The following is a 15,982-nucleotide window of genomic DNA, read 5'->3' as shown; positions in this document are numbered from 1 at the left end:
GCAACTCCAGTATAGATTTGGCCTTGTGTTTCAGGTTATTGTCAAAAATAAAAAGGATGAAAATGTATCACTACTGTAAGTCGCTCTGGATAAGAACATCTGCTAACTGACTAAAATGTAAATGTAAATGCTGAAAGGTGAATTCATCTCCCAGCGTCTGGTGGAAAACAGACAGCCAGGTTTTCCTCTAGGATCTTACCAGTGTTTAGCTCCATTCCGTTTATTTTTATCCTGAAAAACTCCCCAGTCCTTAACGATTACAAGCATACCCATTACATGATGAAGCCACCACTATGCTTGAAAATATGGAGAGTGGTACTCGTAATGTGATGTATTGGATTTGCCCCGAACACAACACTTTGTATTCAGGACAAAAAGTTAATTGCTTTGCGACATTATTTGCAGTATCACTTTAGTGCCTTGTTGCAAACAGGATGCATGTTTTGGAATATTTGTATTCTGTACAGGCTTCCTTCTTTTCACTCTGTCAATTACGTTGGTATTGTAGTGTCGGGCTCCTGCACCACCATTGGTGGTCCAATGTTGTTGATCCATCCTCAGTGTTCTCAGATCACAGCCATTAATCTCTGTAACTGTTTTAAAGTCACCATTGGCCTCATTGTGAAATCCCGGAGCGGTTTCCTTCCTCTCAGGCAACGGACTTAAGAACGACACCGCCTATATCTTTGTAGTGGCTGGGTGTATTGATACACCATCCAAAGTGTAATTAATAACTTCACCATGCTCAAAGGGATATTAAATGTCTGCTTTTTTTTTTACCCATCTACCAATAGGTGCCATTCGTTGCGAGGCATTGGAAAACCTCCCTGGTCTTTGTGTTTTAATCTGTGTTTGAAATTCACTGCTCGACTGAGGGACCTTACAGATAATCGTATGTGTTCGGTACAGCAGTCATTCAAAAATCATGTTAAACTTATGTGACTTGTTAAGCAAACTTGTACTCCTAAACTTATTTAGGCTTGCCATAGCAAAGGGGTTGAATACCTATTGAATCAAGACATTTCAGCTTTTCATTTTTTATTAATTTGTAAAACTTTTCCAAAAACAGAATTCCACTTTAACATTATTGGGTATTGTGTGTAGGCCAGTGACAACATCTCAATTGAATCCATTTTAAATTCAGGCTGTAACACAACAAAATGTGGAAAAAGTCAAGGTGTGTGAATACTTTCTGAAGGCACTGTATGTTTGAACACTGAAAATAAATGACTTATTTATGTTAAGATAGCTTCAAACTAAAGGTCTTATAGTATGGATAGTAATGTTTAATTGATTTTTTTTTCTCGTTGATTGCTGCTGAAGTTTACCAGAGTTAGTGTGCCATTAAGCATGAAGCCGTACAAAACATTTTTTCTGCAATTTTAATAAATCTGTGCATTTCTATCTATTGTCAGTAGCATGTGAAGTAGTTATCTTATTATTTTGCGCTCACCATCCCTCAATTCATTGGACATGATTTTAACATGTTACTAGGTGAATTGGTGAGTGCTGCACTGAATAACTTTACCAAAAGAGCCCAACAAAGCAACCCGTTCAAGCCCATACAAAGGAAGAAATGTCCCTATTTCGGTCACAATTCCAACATGGTTTAGCTGCCTGGCTATGTTCACCTCACCTATTGTTATGTTATGTTATGTTTGGGGGGGGGGGTATTCTTTTTTCACATTCCGAGATGATGCGGTGTAAGCGTTATGGAGCTCCAAGGGCGATGTATTCACGAACGATACACTGCATATCCCCACGAATGCAAGAGACATGGAATTTCACTTTCGCTCGCCCCTTGCATTCACAAGGTCTATACCAGCAGAGTTAAAGTCAACCTGTCCAGAGAATAAGTATTTTGCCTAACCATATAATACAGATATATGGAAAGAGGGCCTGGGCCAGGGGTCACTGAGCTTTTTCAGGCATCAACCTTCTATGTATTCAGCGATTCTGTTTTATTTAGGCTTTATATAGCTAAAAAACTAAGTTTATTTTTATTTTTTATATGCATTACATATGGCACTTTGTCATTTATAGTTAAAGGACAGTTACTTATAAAAGATTGATTTCATTCATTGTCATTGTTTTTAAAGATTTGAGAGCTACAAATTATTCTGTCTCTGATTTATTAAAGTTGCTGTAGTGTACATAGTCCATGTGTTCTACAATTACCCCAGATTGTTTTATTCTCAATTTGAAGACCATAATTCTCTATAGCTCCTGGTTTACTTGGTGAATTATCAAGCAATGTTAAGTATTAAGAAAATAAATGGATGCTAGAGATCGAGTGTTGGATTGGATGTCTGCTATCATGAGAAATGCTTACACAGCTTTTAGGCCATGCAGGATTGTGTGCACCACAGACATAATCTTTCTAATAAAATATGAGCATCCTTTAGTGATTTCTTGGGTTTCCTGTCCGGACTACTGTACCACTGTCTTTAGACACAAAAGCATACTTCAATTTACACAAGACTGACCCATTCTCTCTGAAAAAACAGAACATTTGTCACACAAATATTTTATTCAGCAGTTAAAGTTACAATCATCCATTATATAGACCTTGAGTAGTATGGATATAATTTGGGAAGAATACCAGTACAGAAGGCACAGGAGGACAGAGTTAAGGTTTGAGTTGAGAAACGCTGATCTAGATGACACCTTTCAGTCCTGAAAGCTGTTGGACAGCTGTTTGCTCCTGACCCCAAAGCTGTTGAATAGATGGTTGTGACGGCCACCTCATTCAGCCAGCCTGACGCTCTCTCTGGGTTTTCCTGGGTTTGAAAAGCATTGCAGGCAGCCACTCGAGCAGAAGCAAAGGCCGTGTTTTGTTATCCGTCTGAAATGCTGGGGACCGGAACCTCATAAGCTCCCCTCACTATACCCAGCGGATTGGGGAAAGTCAACCCGATTGTTTCAATACATTTTGTCATTAAAAAATAAGGGACAGAGTAAATAGGCCGGAGTGGCGAGTGGGCCGGGTGACTAAAGCAATGTATTGTTGAGGTGTCAGGACCGGTCAGCTTATTCAGTGTGTGGGGGGGGGGGGGGGGGGGTCGTTCTGCAAGCCAATACTTCTGGTCTGATTCACTCGCACTGCCACTCACACTATCTGGTCTCTGTCTACAAACACATATACTACCACTTACACAAGGGCTCACTGTCTACACACTGCCACTAACACTGGTCTCTGTCTACACACTGCCAATCACACTCAGGCTGTCTGTCCTCTGTCTAGCTGGCTGCTAAAGATCCACACCAGTCAAAGTACACACACACACCGCAAACAAAGCTGCCACATAACATAGGTTAGGTTATTGAAATGCATAAGGAAGTTGACGACTGGTGTTATTGGTTGGAATATGTAACTACAAATATGTATCTACTTGTAACTAAATCTAAGTTTTGTTGTTGTAAAGAAACATGCAGTACCTGAAGGACAGGAATGGTCCTTTGTATCATTGATATCACCAAAAATCCAAAACAGGGTGGTAAAAGCAGATATACTGCAAAGCTTGTAGCAAGACAATCAAAATGCATACCCTGAGCAACACCCTTAGAATGGAAGGGGGCACCCTGTATAGTTTGGTTATCACCAATAAATTGGTTTGAAATCATTTGTGTGAAAACGAGAAACATTCTCCAGTCAAAATGCCTGAGGTTTCAATAAAATGTGAGAATTCCTGAAGCTAGCTTGAAGTCGGATCGACATTCCAGTCCCTTAATGTTTCGGTCATTCTCTCGCTTTTTGTTGATTTCCGCAAAATTGATTGGTTTTGGAATTAGAGCCCACCCCCTGCCGATGTCAGGAGTCTCTGAGTGGGGTGAAAGGGCAGGAAACAGGGCTGCTCTTTGTTGGAGGATTAAACCCCAACACTATATCACAGATACCAGCAGGAGTCCACTCAACTCACAGAAACCCTTCATTTCCCTTTACTTAAGAAACACAAAGTGTTAAATAACCACCCCTCTATACTCCACACTAAACATACTTTTAAATAAGGACCCCTCCTATACATTTTGTGTACCATAACAAACCCCAGCAGAAGATTGGGTCCAGTCCATCCCACAGTTTAACCAAGGCTAGAGCTAAAAAGAGCTAGAGCTAAAAAAGTAGCGCACTACCAGAGCAAAACAATAGTGCACTAAAAGGTTGTGCAGTACTATATAGTCCTTAGAGTTTAGGGCACCTTTAAGGGTCTTTTGAACAGGGTTTGAGCAGCACGTTACCATCTCTCTCCTCTACTCTGAAACCCATGGCCCTCAGGGCGGAGTCATCGGCCACCCCGCAACGTTCTAGAGCTGCCACCAGCTCCTGATTCTCCAGGTTGTGTTCTAGAATGTTCCTGGTGGCAAAGATGGCCCACTGGCTGATGACTGGTGGAGAAACAACAGTTAAGGATGGCATTACATATATGGCACAAAGAGAGTGAGTTAAAGTTTAATTTTTTACTATGGGAGAGGAACAAGAGGAATGTAGAAACCGGACTCTCAAAAGCTTTTTTCTACACCAAACCTACCCACATTAGTTGCTGTCTCCTACACATTCACACATACTCCCTTTCAACCACCAATCAAAGTAAAGTAACACTAACCCACTCTCAATTAGCTACCACCATCCCCACTGTATTCTAGTCCCCTGTAGCTCAGTTGGTAGAGCATGGCGCTTGCAACGCCAGGGTTGTGAGTTTGTTTCCCACGGGGGGCCAGTATAAAAATGTATGCACTCACTAACTGTAAGTCGCTCTGGATAAGAGCGTCTGCTAAATGACTAAAATGTAAATGTAAATTATTTCAAATACTTTATCTGTGTTGATTGAGCTTGCCTGGCTGAATGGACCAATAGAATAATCTCAAACCGGCAAAACCCACACCTGGCACTCCAGGCAAGCTACCCACTGGGCAGACGTCATTTCAACGTCTAGCTTTGGTTTACATTTGGTTCAGTTGTCAACTTAAGTGAATTTGACTTGAAATCAACAAAACATTTCATGTCATTGGATTTACGTTGACTTTTCGAATCCAAATCAGTTTTCCACATTGATTCAACGTTATCACATATAATTTTTTTGTTGAATTGACTTGGAAACAACGATGATTCAAACAGTTTTTGCCCAGTGGGTAGAGCAAATGCTCAAAGTATTTGAAAGATTACAAATAGTATTTGAACCCAGGTCTGGCGGTGGCCCACCTGAGAAGAGCAGAGGGAGCTCAACAGTAACCTTCGATGACAACTTCCTTCCTGAGGGAGGTCTGGGGGACAGTGGGGTTCAGATTAATAGCTCATCCCCTAGTGAAAAGACAAGCTGGCACCGTGCCCTGACCGGGAGCTAGCCCCTGGGGGGTTGACGGAGGCGGACTCAAACTAAGCTGCTGTTGTGTCAGTGCCAACATCCACCAACAGTATAAACATGATGGATACACGACGCCTCCTGTATAATAATTCACCACAGTGACTTGTATGTAGACATACACTCCCCTACATTTATTTGGACAGTGAAGCTAAAACGTTTAATTTGGCTCTATACTCCAGCATTTTGGATTTGAGATCAAATATTTTATGAGGCGAAAGTACAGAATGCCACCTTTTATTTGAGGGTATTTTCATACATATCTGTAGAAATGAATGCACTTTATGCATCTAGTCCCCCCGTTTGAAGGTGTCATAAGTATTTGGACAAATTCACTTAGTGGATAAAATTTAGCATTTGGTCCCATATTCCTAGCACACAATGACTACATCAAGCTTGTGACCTTTCAAACTTGTTGGATGCATTTGCAGTTTGTTTTGGTTGTGTTTCGGATTATGTTGTGCCCAAAATAAATGAATGGTAAAATGTAGTGTCATTTTGGAGCCACTTTTATTGTGAATAAGAATAGAATGTTTCTGAACACTTCAACATTAACGTCAATGCTACCATGATTACGGATTATCATGAATGAATCGTGAATAATGATGAGTGAGAAACTTACAGATGTGCAAAGATCATGCCCCCAAAACATGCTAACCGTCCACCATTACTAATAACAGGGGAGGTTAGCATTTTTTGGGGGGGTATGAATCTTTGTTCCTCTGTAACTTTCTCACTCATCATTATTCACGATTTATTCAGGACTATCCATAATCATGGTCGCATCCACATTAATGTAGAAGGACATTAATGTGGACTGAGTGGTTCAATTCTGGGATTTTCTTCTACTCCAAAATGAATAAGAAAAATGAAAATGCTGACACCATCTAAAATATAATTTCCATCTCCAGAAATGAGTAAAAATGATTTTTACATATTGGACCATGCATATAGCCTATACATGGTCTATATTATCAGATGTGCTATTAGCAATAAGCATTATCACCTGTAGCACAAATTATGCAGCATTGTGGCTATAAATACATAGGCTGAAGCATGGGGTTTGTCGATCTGCATTTCCCCCACTGGACACACCATCCTGATTATTAAATTAATATTAATTACTATCATTTTTATTCTTCACTCCAAAAATAATAATGTGGTTTCTATTACAAAGTATGTCATTGGTCTTTTAAGCCGCCATTGCCCCTTTAAGAGCTCTGTTGTGCAGTTACACCTAAACCATGCCTAAAACTCCAGTTGTAATATTTTTTTTAATGATGACACGCGCAATTTTAGGAGTCGAGAAATAAATGTGGTAGCAATGAAAAGCCGGGATCCCCCTCTTTCTTAACAAAGGCCATTGCATTAAGAATTGTTGTGCATTGACTGCTTGTTAGAATACATGTTTCCCTCCCTATTGCTCTCACAACTTGAATGCGCCTCGAGAGGAATATTTATCTCGCATAACAAGCCGACTAGGTAAATAGGCCAACTATTCTACTATGGGGTTGTCTGATTTTGTTTTACAACATTACATGGCAAAAATAGTAGCACTGGAAAGTTAAATCCTGAGTAATAAAGTATAGGATTTGAATTACTTTGCCAGCAGCTATAAGTAGGCTACACACCGCTGTTTGAGGATCTACACTGATCTCAAAAACGACCTCTCCAGAATCCATATGACAGAAATCCCGTCACGGCGATGGAGAACTTGAACCCCTGTGCATCCACAGTGAATTTGTCAAAATACTTATGACACCTTCAAATAGGGGGAGTAGATACATGAAGTGCTTTCATTTCCAAACGGTAAAACAAAGATTTATGACAATACCCTCAAATAAAAGGTGACATTCTTTACTGTCGCCTCATGACATTCTTTATGTCAACTCCTAAAATGTTGGAGAATAGAGACAAATTTACACATTTTAGCGTCACTGTCTGTCCAAATAAATACATAGGGAGTGTATACAGTAAAATATATATCTATCATCCACCAACATTGACTTTGACTATAACCATGGTAAATAAACGTACGTATCAACCACCACAATTACTTACAGGAAGACAATAAGGATGATACATAAAAGTACAAAGATCATTAAGTTAACATCCATCCACAGTGGATTATAACATGATAGTTACATGACTAGTATAATTTATTCACCACAGGGACATCAGATTCTAGACAAATCAAAAGGATACAGGGATTGTTGCTGTCAATACTGCAGTTGTCCATAATGAGAGGAAGACCATCCAGTTCCCTAACCTGGAAGAAAAATATAAAAATATAATCAAAACAAAGATATTTACAATGCAGAAATAGAATCTCCACATCTCCACCTCCAAAAAAACAACTTTCCCATCCAAAACACACAGTAAAAAAACACTAGTCTCGCTAATTATTCTGTTTGGCTTGAGTCTATGGATAGGGCCAATTTAAAACAATGCTGAGATGGCGATTTTACTTATGCAAGAAGAAGCTGTTTAAGTGTTGTGTTTCCTTGCTTTCTATAGGACAATCTCAATAACTAACCAACATCTATGTCCCTATCAGCCAACATTGAGGTCCCTATCCTTAGGAAATCCCTACTACCACGGAAAATAGCTGTGTGTGGTTGTGGGTTGGTCTAAAGCTGTCACAACGTGTTGCACTGGTCTCTGTCACCCATCTAATTATATAGGTTAATTTACATACATGCGGTTACTCTGCAAATTCATTGGTAGAGTTATGAACGGCCATAGCAAGAGAAAATGCTGAGTTAGTTACTGTAAGCGTGTACTTTTTGTTCACTCAAATTCTAAAATTATGAATTTAAGCCTATATGTAAAAAGACTTAATCAAAGATATTAAATTATTATTAACCAGCTGAGAGCCGGCAAAGGGTTACTACTATCATTCTCAAGGGCCTTGTAAAGTGGAAGCAAGGTTTTTAAGCCACTGCAAGTGGACACATGCCAGTTTCCCCCATCTCTCTTATTTTCTATTAATGTGCTTTATATCACAGTCAGTGATAGCTGCCGATAGCTGGGATGGAACAGATAATGAGTAAGGAAATGTTTCTCTTTCCTCCATTAATATAATAATAATACCACCATGAGGAAGCCAATATGGCTCAGTGCCACGATGGACTCAAAAGCACTTATTCTCTCTCCAGTGTGACCCATGAAGCACAAATACAGCATGAGGAGATTACTGTATGTGCTATTTAACTCAACATGTGTCTCAAATGACTTCCTATTCTCTTTAGTGAACTACTTTCGACCAGAGTCGATTAGAATAGGAAGTGTCATTTTACACTTTCACGGACTCTCCTTGCCTGACCTTTTACACATGCTTCTTCACCCTTGATCTGTCATTTCCAAGGATTAAACCCCTCTTTTAGACACTGCGATAAGCACCCTAAGGGCTGATTTAAGGATTCAAAAGGAGTCTGCAAATTCTACTCTGAAAGGATGTGCTCACACACAAAACTCGTGGAGGGTGAGTAAACTTCAAAGCCTAGGATGAAATGTAGTTTATCAATGGTCTTGCAACACAAGAGAGTCAGTTATTTAATCTTTGACCCCCACACCTATGTTTTGTCCACTATCTGCACTATATCTGTGCCAGCTGTATGCCTGTGTGTTGTGTGTCGGTACTGTTTTTTTTTTCATTCTTTCATACATCCATCCATACCTTGTTCTGGTTGGCAGTGTTTCCGTGACAGAGGTTTCCTATGAGTCGGATGAGATGTGCCTTGAAGCTGACAGAGGGAGAGGAGGAGCAGTCTCCTCCCTGAGCCAAGGAGAAGTTCTGAGCTGCAGTGAATACATTCTTACTGGTCTTCCCCAGAGCATGGACCTGCTGCAGGAGATCTGTAAGAGGAGAAAGAGAGATGAATATGAGAACAACACATTTTTCACATAAAGGGATACAGTAGCAGAATATCAATCACATTTTCTTATAAAGCCCTTTTTACATCGGAAGTTGACAAACTATCCAGGGGCCAGGAAAATACAAAATATCATAATCAGTGACCAGAAAAAGGCAACAGAGAACATAAAGGCAAAATGATAAATTAGACAGAGAAACCTGTTCTACAGAAGAGGTGAGAGGTATTTCCCTGCCTCAGGTGTAGTATCAAGAGTCTTGCTGATGACAGATGCAGTTATTAAGACGTGACTGCTGTTTCAATGCAACTGCGTCTCTCTCAACAGAAGGGCATGAACCTGCTGGTACTTTAAGTGTCATAGTTCCGTTCCAACACAGTAGAACTAAACTCAGCAAAAAAAGAAACGTCCTCTCACTGTGTTTATTTTCAGCAGACTTAACATGTGTAAATATTTGTATGAACATAACAAGATTCAACAACTGAGACATAAACTGAACAAGTTCCACAGACATGTGACTTACAGAAATGGAACAATGTGTCCCTGAACAAAGGGGGGGTCAAAATCAAAGGTAACAGTATCTGGTGTGGCCACCAGCTGCATTAAGTACTGCAGTGAATCTCCTCCTCATGGACTGCACCAGATTTGCCAGTTCTTGCTGTGAGATGTTACCCCACTATTCCACCAAAGCACCTGCAAGTTCCCAGACATTTCTGGGGGGAATGGCCCTAGCCCTCACCCTCCGATCCAACAGGTCCCAGACGTGCTCAATGGGATTGAGATCCCGGCTCTTCGCTGGCCACGGCAGAACACTGACATTCCTGTCTTGCAGGAAATCACACACAGAACGAGCAGTATGGCTGGTGGCATTGTCATGCTGGAGGGTCATGTTAGGATGAGCCTGCAGGAAGGGTACCACATGAGGGAGGAGGAGGTCTTTCCTGTAACGCACAGCGTTGAGATTGCCTGCAATGACAACAAGCTCAGTCCGATGATGCTGTGACACACCGCCCCAGACCATGATGGACCCTCCACCTCGATCCCGCTCCAGAGTACAGGCCTCGGTGTAACGCTCATTCCTTCGACGATAAACGCGAATCCGACCATCACCCCTGGTGAGACAAAACCACGACTCGTCAGTGAAGAACACTTTTTGCCAGTCCTGTCCAGCGACGGTGGGTTTGTGCCCATAGGCAACGTTGTTGCCGGTGATGTATGGTGAGGACCTGCCTTACAACAGGCCTACAAGCCCTCAGTCCAGCCTCTCTCAGCCTATTGTGGACAGTCTGAGCACTGATGGAGGGATTGTGCGTTCCTGGTGTAACTCGGGCAGTTGTTGTTGCCATCCTGTACCTGTCCCGCATGTGAGATGTTCGGATGTACCGATCCTGTGCAGGTGTTGTTAAACGTAGTCTGCCACTGCGAGGATGATCAGCTGTCCGCCCTGTCTCCCTGTAGCGCTGTCTTAGGCGTCTCACGGTAATTACATTGCAATTTATTGCCCTGGCCACATATACAGTCCTCATGCCTCCTTGCAGCATGCCTAAGGCATGTTCACGCAGATGAGCAGGGACCCTGGGCATCTTGCTTTTGGTGTTTTTCAGAGTCAGTAGAAAGGCCTCTTTAGTGTCCTAAGTTTTCATAACTGTGACCTTAATTGCCTACCGTCTGTAAGCTGTTAGTGTCTTAACGACCGTTCCACAGGTGCATGTTCATTAATTGTTTATGGTTCATTGAACAAGCATGGGAAACAGTGTTTAAACCCTTTCAATGAAGATCTGTGAAGTTATTTGGAATTTTATGAATTATCTTTGAAAGACAGGGTCCTGAAAAAGGGACGTTTCTTTTTTTGCTGAGTTTATATTATGTCATTGGATTTGTAGTGAAAGTGTAAACTCTAAACTGTGGGCCACCTTCTTTGTCATGGACATTTGAGACAGTGTGACATGCTGGTGGTTTTTATAAAAAAAGATAACAGCACACACAGCCATTTATCAGGGCTCTAATGTCAAAAGATTAAGCATCATAGGTAAAAGGTTGTGTAAACATCATGGTGTACTTATTCATTTACCAACTGTAGACTTGAGGAGTTCAGGGTGGTTCTGCAGGAACATGAACTGTTTGTGATCAGAGGTCATCTCACAGAGAACATCTAACAGGCTGATCACAGTCAGGGCCTCCTACAAAATACAACACAAATCAATGAATCACCCAACCAATCAACAAAGGTATTCTAAGATGTCACAGAAACAGCAATAGCAGAAACAGTCAGGTACCCAGGCTATGGAACAGGTGATTTATACAACCAATCAATCAGATAATTGATACCTCATTGTCTGATTTGGATGCGAGTGTGAGCACAGCCCCACAGCGCTCCTGGAAGCAGGATGCCAGGTAGGTAGCTACGGTGGGGGGGATCCCACAGTCCTCAGAGTCCTCCTCTCCCAACTGAGCAGAGATCAGCTCCAGCAACGTCACCCTGCAGCTCCAGCAATATTTATGTAATTAATTTATTGGATTTATGTACAGTAGAGCTTTTCTAGAAGCTCAATGTAAGGAGGAAACTCATGTCATCCATCACAAATTTAGGACCATCAAAGGGAGAAAGAATTGCTGACTCCGGGTGTAGGTGTACTAGTTTCTAAGTATTTGTGAGAGTAGGTACATTCTTGAATTAGATTAACTAGATGCAGTTACCTCTCCTGATGGCTCATCCCTGCATACATGTTCTTAACGAGCACTGAGGACTTGAGGAAGTGCTGGGTAGCAATCAAAACCCTGTCAAAAACATTTACAATACATGTTTATATAGCGTGTGTACATCTAACACACACACAGCAACCCCCATCCCCCACAGAGGGTACCTACGTCCAGTCCAGTTCTGACTGAGTCCTACACAGCTCCATGACCTTCAGGGCCAGGTGGATGTTCCCTGGCTGAGCCAGTTGCTCCACCTTGTGTTCATCCAGACAGGTGTGGAGCACCATGGAGGAGTAGCCCACTGCCCTTTCATCATCCACACACAGCAGGGCCCTGTGATCAAAGACAACATAGACTTGCCTCATCACTCACACCTATAAGATCCCTGCAAACACAGACAACACAGACAGGTGTGGAGCACCATGAAGGAATAGGCCACTTCCCACTCATCATCCACACCCAGAAGAGCCCTGCAAACACAGGCAACATAGACAGGTGTGGAGCACCATGAAGGAATAGGCCACTTCCCACTCATCATCCACACCCAGAAGAGCCCTGCAAACACAGGCAACATAGAAATCAAACTGGATGGTCTTCAGAGATGGATGGGATGGGCTGCGGCTAGCTGAAGGATGGGATTAAAAACAAACAAAAAGATAACTACTGCAAAATACATTGTGTCCGTAAATTGTGTATATTATGTATAAGCTGGAAGTAGAAGCCTAAGTATTGTTGTCCATTAGTGTACTCCAATTAGGGGAGGGATGGCAGGGTTAGGGGAAAATAATAAAGGAATACAATTGTTTGTAAGAAATAAATAAAAACAGCCAACACAGCAGTAACTTCGATCCAGTCCGGGACGATTCGCTGACACTATGCTTTCATGCATAAAACCCTTAGATTGCAGTTTGTAGGCCTAAAGGATCAATAAAGATGAAGTCCTTTTTCCTAATGTGAATTGTGAAAACCATGTAAGGCTAGACTTTGAGCTTAATTATTTCACATTAATTTCCCATACATGATTTGCACATTAGCTCAAGGCCTTGAGAGGTGAAACTGATGTAGGGCCCAAGTACTTACAAGAGAAGATCTGGAAAGATGAGCCTCCAAATGTCATCTTTGCAGAACTGGTTATCAACAGCAAGGTTTCCAATGAACTGTATCCCACATCGAAGTGCTAGATCAATGGTAAAGTGCAGAGAACAACAGTCAGACATGTATAAGAAGACCATTAAGAGAGATGTTAAGAAATTGAAAAAAATCATATCAAATTTGAACGGTTACTATACAGTATGCTACAATTGTTTAACAAGTAAGCACACAACTGCAAATATCAGGAGATTACACTTATTCTCTTCAGCCATAGGAGGGATAATAAAAACAATCACCTTCAAAGACGTAGTCAGTGTTCTCAGACTTCAGTTTCTGAAGCATGTCTAGGATTCTGATTGACAGGTCAATAGCACCAAGGGACCTGGATAAAAAGGTAGATTTGCTTATGTTTCAGCATGCACGCACACACGCACACAAATACAGAGGGGAGAACACTTCATAACAGGGAAACGCATTGACTCACAACCTGACCTGTCACCTTCCGACACACGCTCTCCCTGAACAACAATAGGGTTATAGGGTTCTAGATAGAACACCCCCACTGTGAAAACAAAACTACTGACATGGATGTGCTTGGTAATGTTATTAACTCTTCCTTGACAGTGCGCGTGCGTGCGTGTGTGTGTGTGTGTGTGTGTGTGTGCGTTCGTGATTGGATTAGAGCGTCTGGTAAATTAATAAAATGTAGGTCCAAAGTAAAAAATGTGTGTGCATGCTTTTGTGTGTGTCAAGTAAACTGGATTCAATACTGACTGCAGCCCACCTCATTAGGGACTGGTTGCGTGCACACTGTACACAGCCATTCCTCTGGGCTCTGAAGCATGCTGCAGTCAACTGCAGGATCAGCTCTTCAACCTCTCCACCTGCAGCCTGGATCTCCTCTGATAGCTTTGACAGGATCTTCATTAGGCTCCTGAAGGCTTCATCCTCACTGCGGTCTCTGTAAGTACACACACACACGCACACGCACACGTACACGCACACACACACACACACACACACACACACACACACACACACACACACACACACACACACATTGACTTGGGTGTAGCTTTTAAAAATGTCAAGTGAAAACTGAACACACAGAAGGCTTGAGAATAATAGATCATACAGAAAACGAGCAATGTTTCATTTATACAGACAAAAGCAGGACATGGGTAACATGATAGCTAGCTGCTACAGCTGAGCTTGCTTTGTACTGTTTAGCTGAGGACTTTTGCTAGCTAGTTAGCTAGCTAGCCACATTTAGCTACATAACTCTCCCCTTTGCGCACCTGTAATCCTGAATTCGTAACGCATTTGTCAGCGATTGTAAAACAGCTAAATGGTTTTCCCTGAACTTCTCGGCGAGAATTTCATTCAATAATGTTGGAAAGTCCATCCTTATCCATGACTCCAACGCTGGTTCCGCCATATTTGTTTGTATTGCTCTCCAGTGTGGGTGGGACTTCCGTGTTATATCCTGGTGTTTGATTAGATAAAACCAGGAAGGAGGTGGCGCTAGAACATGTGTTCCACCAAAATCATCAATTTGATGGAACGTTGAAATCGATATCAAGGATATTTCACCATCAATACCTATTTAAATCTTCTAATTTCCGTGACATTAACAGTTTAAATGATTGGATATGTTTTAGTATTTTTTCACATTAGAAATAGACATAGGTAGCTATATGTACATAAAAGCAAAGCACAAGCTACAGATTATTGTTTCACAATGACCCCAGCTAGCACATAATGTTCTGAGAACCATGTTTCTTACAGCTTGGTGAGAGCGTGGTTTATCCTAGAAAAGTAATAATTATAATATATTTATTTTATAATATATTTATTTTATATAGCGCTTTTTATACAGAATCTCAAAGTCACTTTTAAAAAACAAACAAAAACAAAGATTTAAAAAATCCCCTTTATAGTAAAACATTGCATGCATCTATAATCACATTCAGTAGAGCGGAGGCGTTTCTAGGATTTCCGCACATGGGGATTTTCTTTTGTTGCAGGGTTTGGAAAAACATTGACCTTTTATAAATGCATTTCATGCAATTCTACGTCATTTACATGATATAATACATTAGCATAATATTTTTTTATACCACACAAATGACCGAAATGAGTGGTATTTTGAAATTTGTGAAAGGCATATTGACAGCTGCAACCAACCAGAAATATAATCCAAAAATGGCAGTTCCCATTCAAATCAGGATTGCTAGTGTACCCATGAGTTTAACAGTCAAATTGCCAGGGTTAGAGGTTACAATACCCTTCTATGGAGGGAGAGACATATGAACTGGCACTCCCCCATAACATATGAACTGGCACTCCCCCAGCCAGTTTATTAGGTACACCTACAGACAGTGAGTCACGTGGCCTTGGCTTGCTATATAAAGCAGGCAGATAGGCATCGAGGAATTTAGTTATTGTTCGAATGGACAAAACGAGTGACCTAAGCGACTTTGAGCATGGTATGATCGTTGGTGCCAGGCCTGCGCTTTTCACGCACAGCAATGTCTAGGGTTTACTGAAAATTATATATCTCTTTTTTTTTTGTTGGCAAAATGATTTACTTTTCTGTGGATCATATTGTAACAAAATAGTGACTGTCTTAACAATGGAACTCTAGTAGGTTATTTGGTATCACGTGCAGTTATGGATAGGACCCTTCATCTCAATTTCCACCAAATATTACATACCTAAATCTAACTGCCTGTAGCTCAGGACCTGAAGTAAGGACATGCATATTCTTGATACTATTTGAAAGGAAAGACTTTGAAGTTTGTGGAGATGTGAAATTAATGTAGGAGAATATAACACAATAGATCTGGTAAAGATAAAACAAACAAATAAACATGTGTTTTCTATTTATATTTTTGTTGCATCATCTTTGAAATGCAAAAGAAAGGCCATACAATGAGATAGGAAGCTTGGGATTTAGA

At 41.0% G+C, this 15,982-nt stretch overlaps 1 protein-coding gene across 2 annotated transcripts; it reads right to left on the bottom strand.

The window, feature by feature from the left end:
• Positions 1 to 2,514: 2,514 nt before the first annotated feature.
• Positions 2,515 to 14,479, bottom strand: LOC311129417 (ataxin-10-like). Of its 2 annotated transcripts, none has more exons than XM_084161702.1 (11): positions 14,321 to 14,479; positions 13,807 to 13,983; positions 13,319 to 13,404; positions 13,011 to 13,107; positions 12,099 to 12,263; positions 11,928 to 12,008; positions 11,559 to 11,709; positions 11,302 to 11,410; positions 9,037 to 9,215; positions 7,563 to 7,626; positions 2,515 to 4,383 (listed from the first exon to the last, which is right to left on the bottom strand). In XM_084161702.1, exons 1-11 carry the CDS (start codon positions 14,458 to 14,460, stop codon positions 4,199 to 4,201), a joined length of 1,434 nt encoding a protein of 477 aa, XP_084017828.1. In that variant the 5' UTR covers positions 14,461 to 14,479; the 3' UTR covers positions 2,515 to 4,198. The 2 variants fall into 2 exon arrangements, with proteins under 2 accessions (XP_084017828.1, XP_084017827.1); XM_084161701.1 differs by having other exon boundaries at positions 11,559 to 11,715; positions 14,321 to 14,474.
• Between the last annotated feature and the right edge of the window lie 1,503 nt (positions 14,480 to 15,982).

This window comes from Coregonus lavaretus (assembly GCF_964263955.1).
Source record: "Coregonus lavaretus genome assembly, chromosome: 5".
NCBI lineage: Eukaryota > Metazoa > Chordata > Actinopteri > Salmoniformes > Salmonidae > Coregonus > Coregonus lavaretus.
The sequence above is the reverse complement of the archived record's forward strand: the minus strand, read 5'-3'. Positions and strand labels throughout refer to the sequence as shown.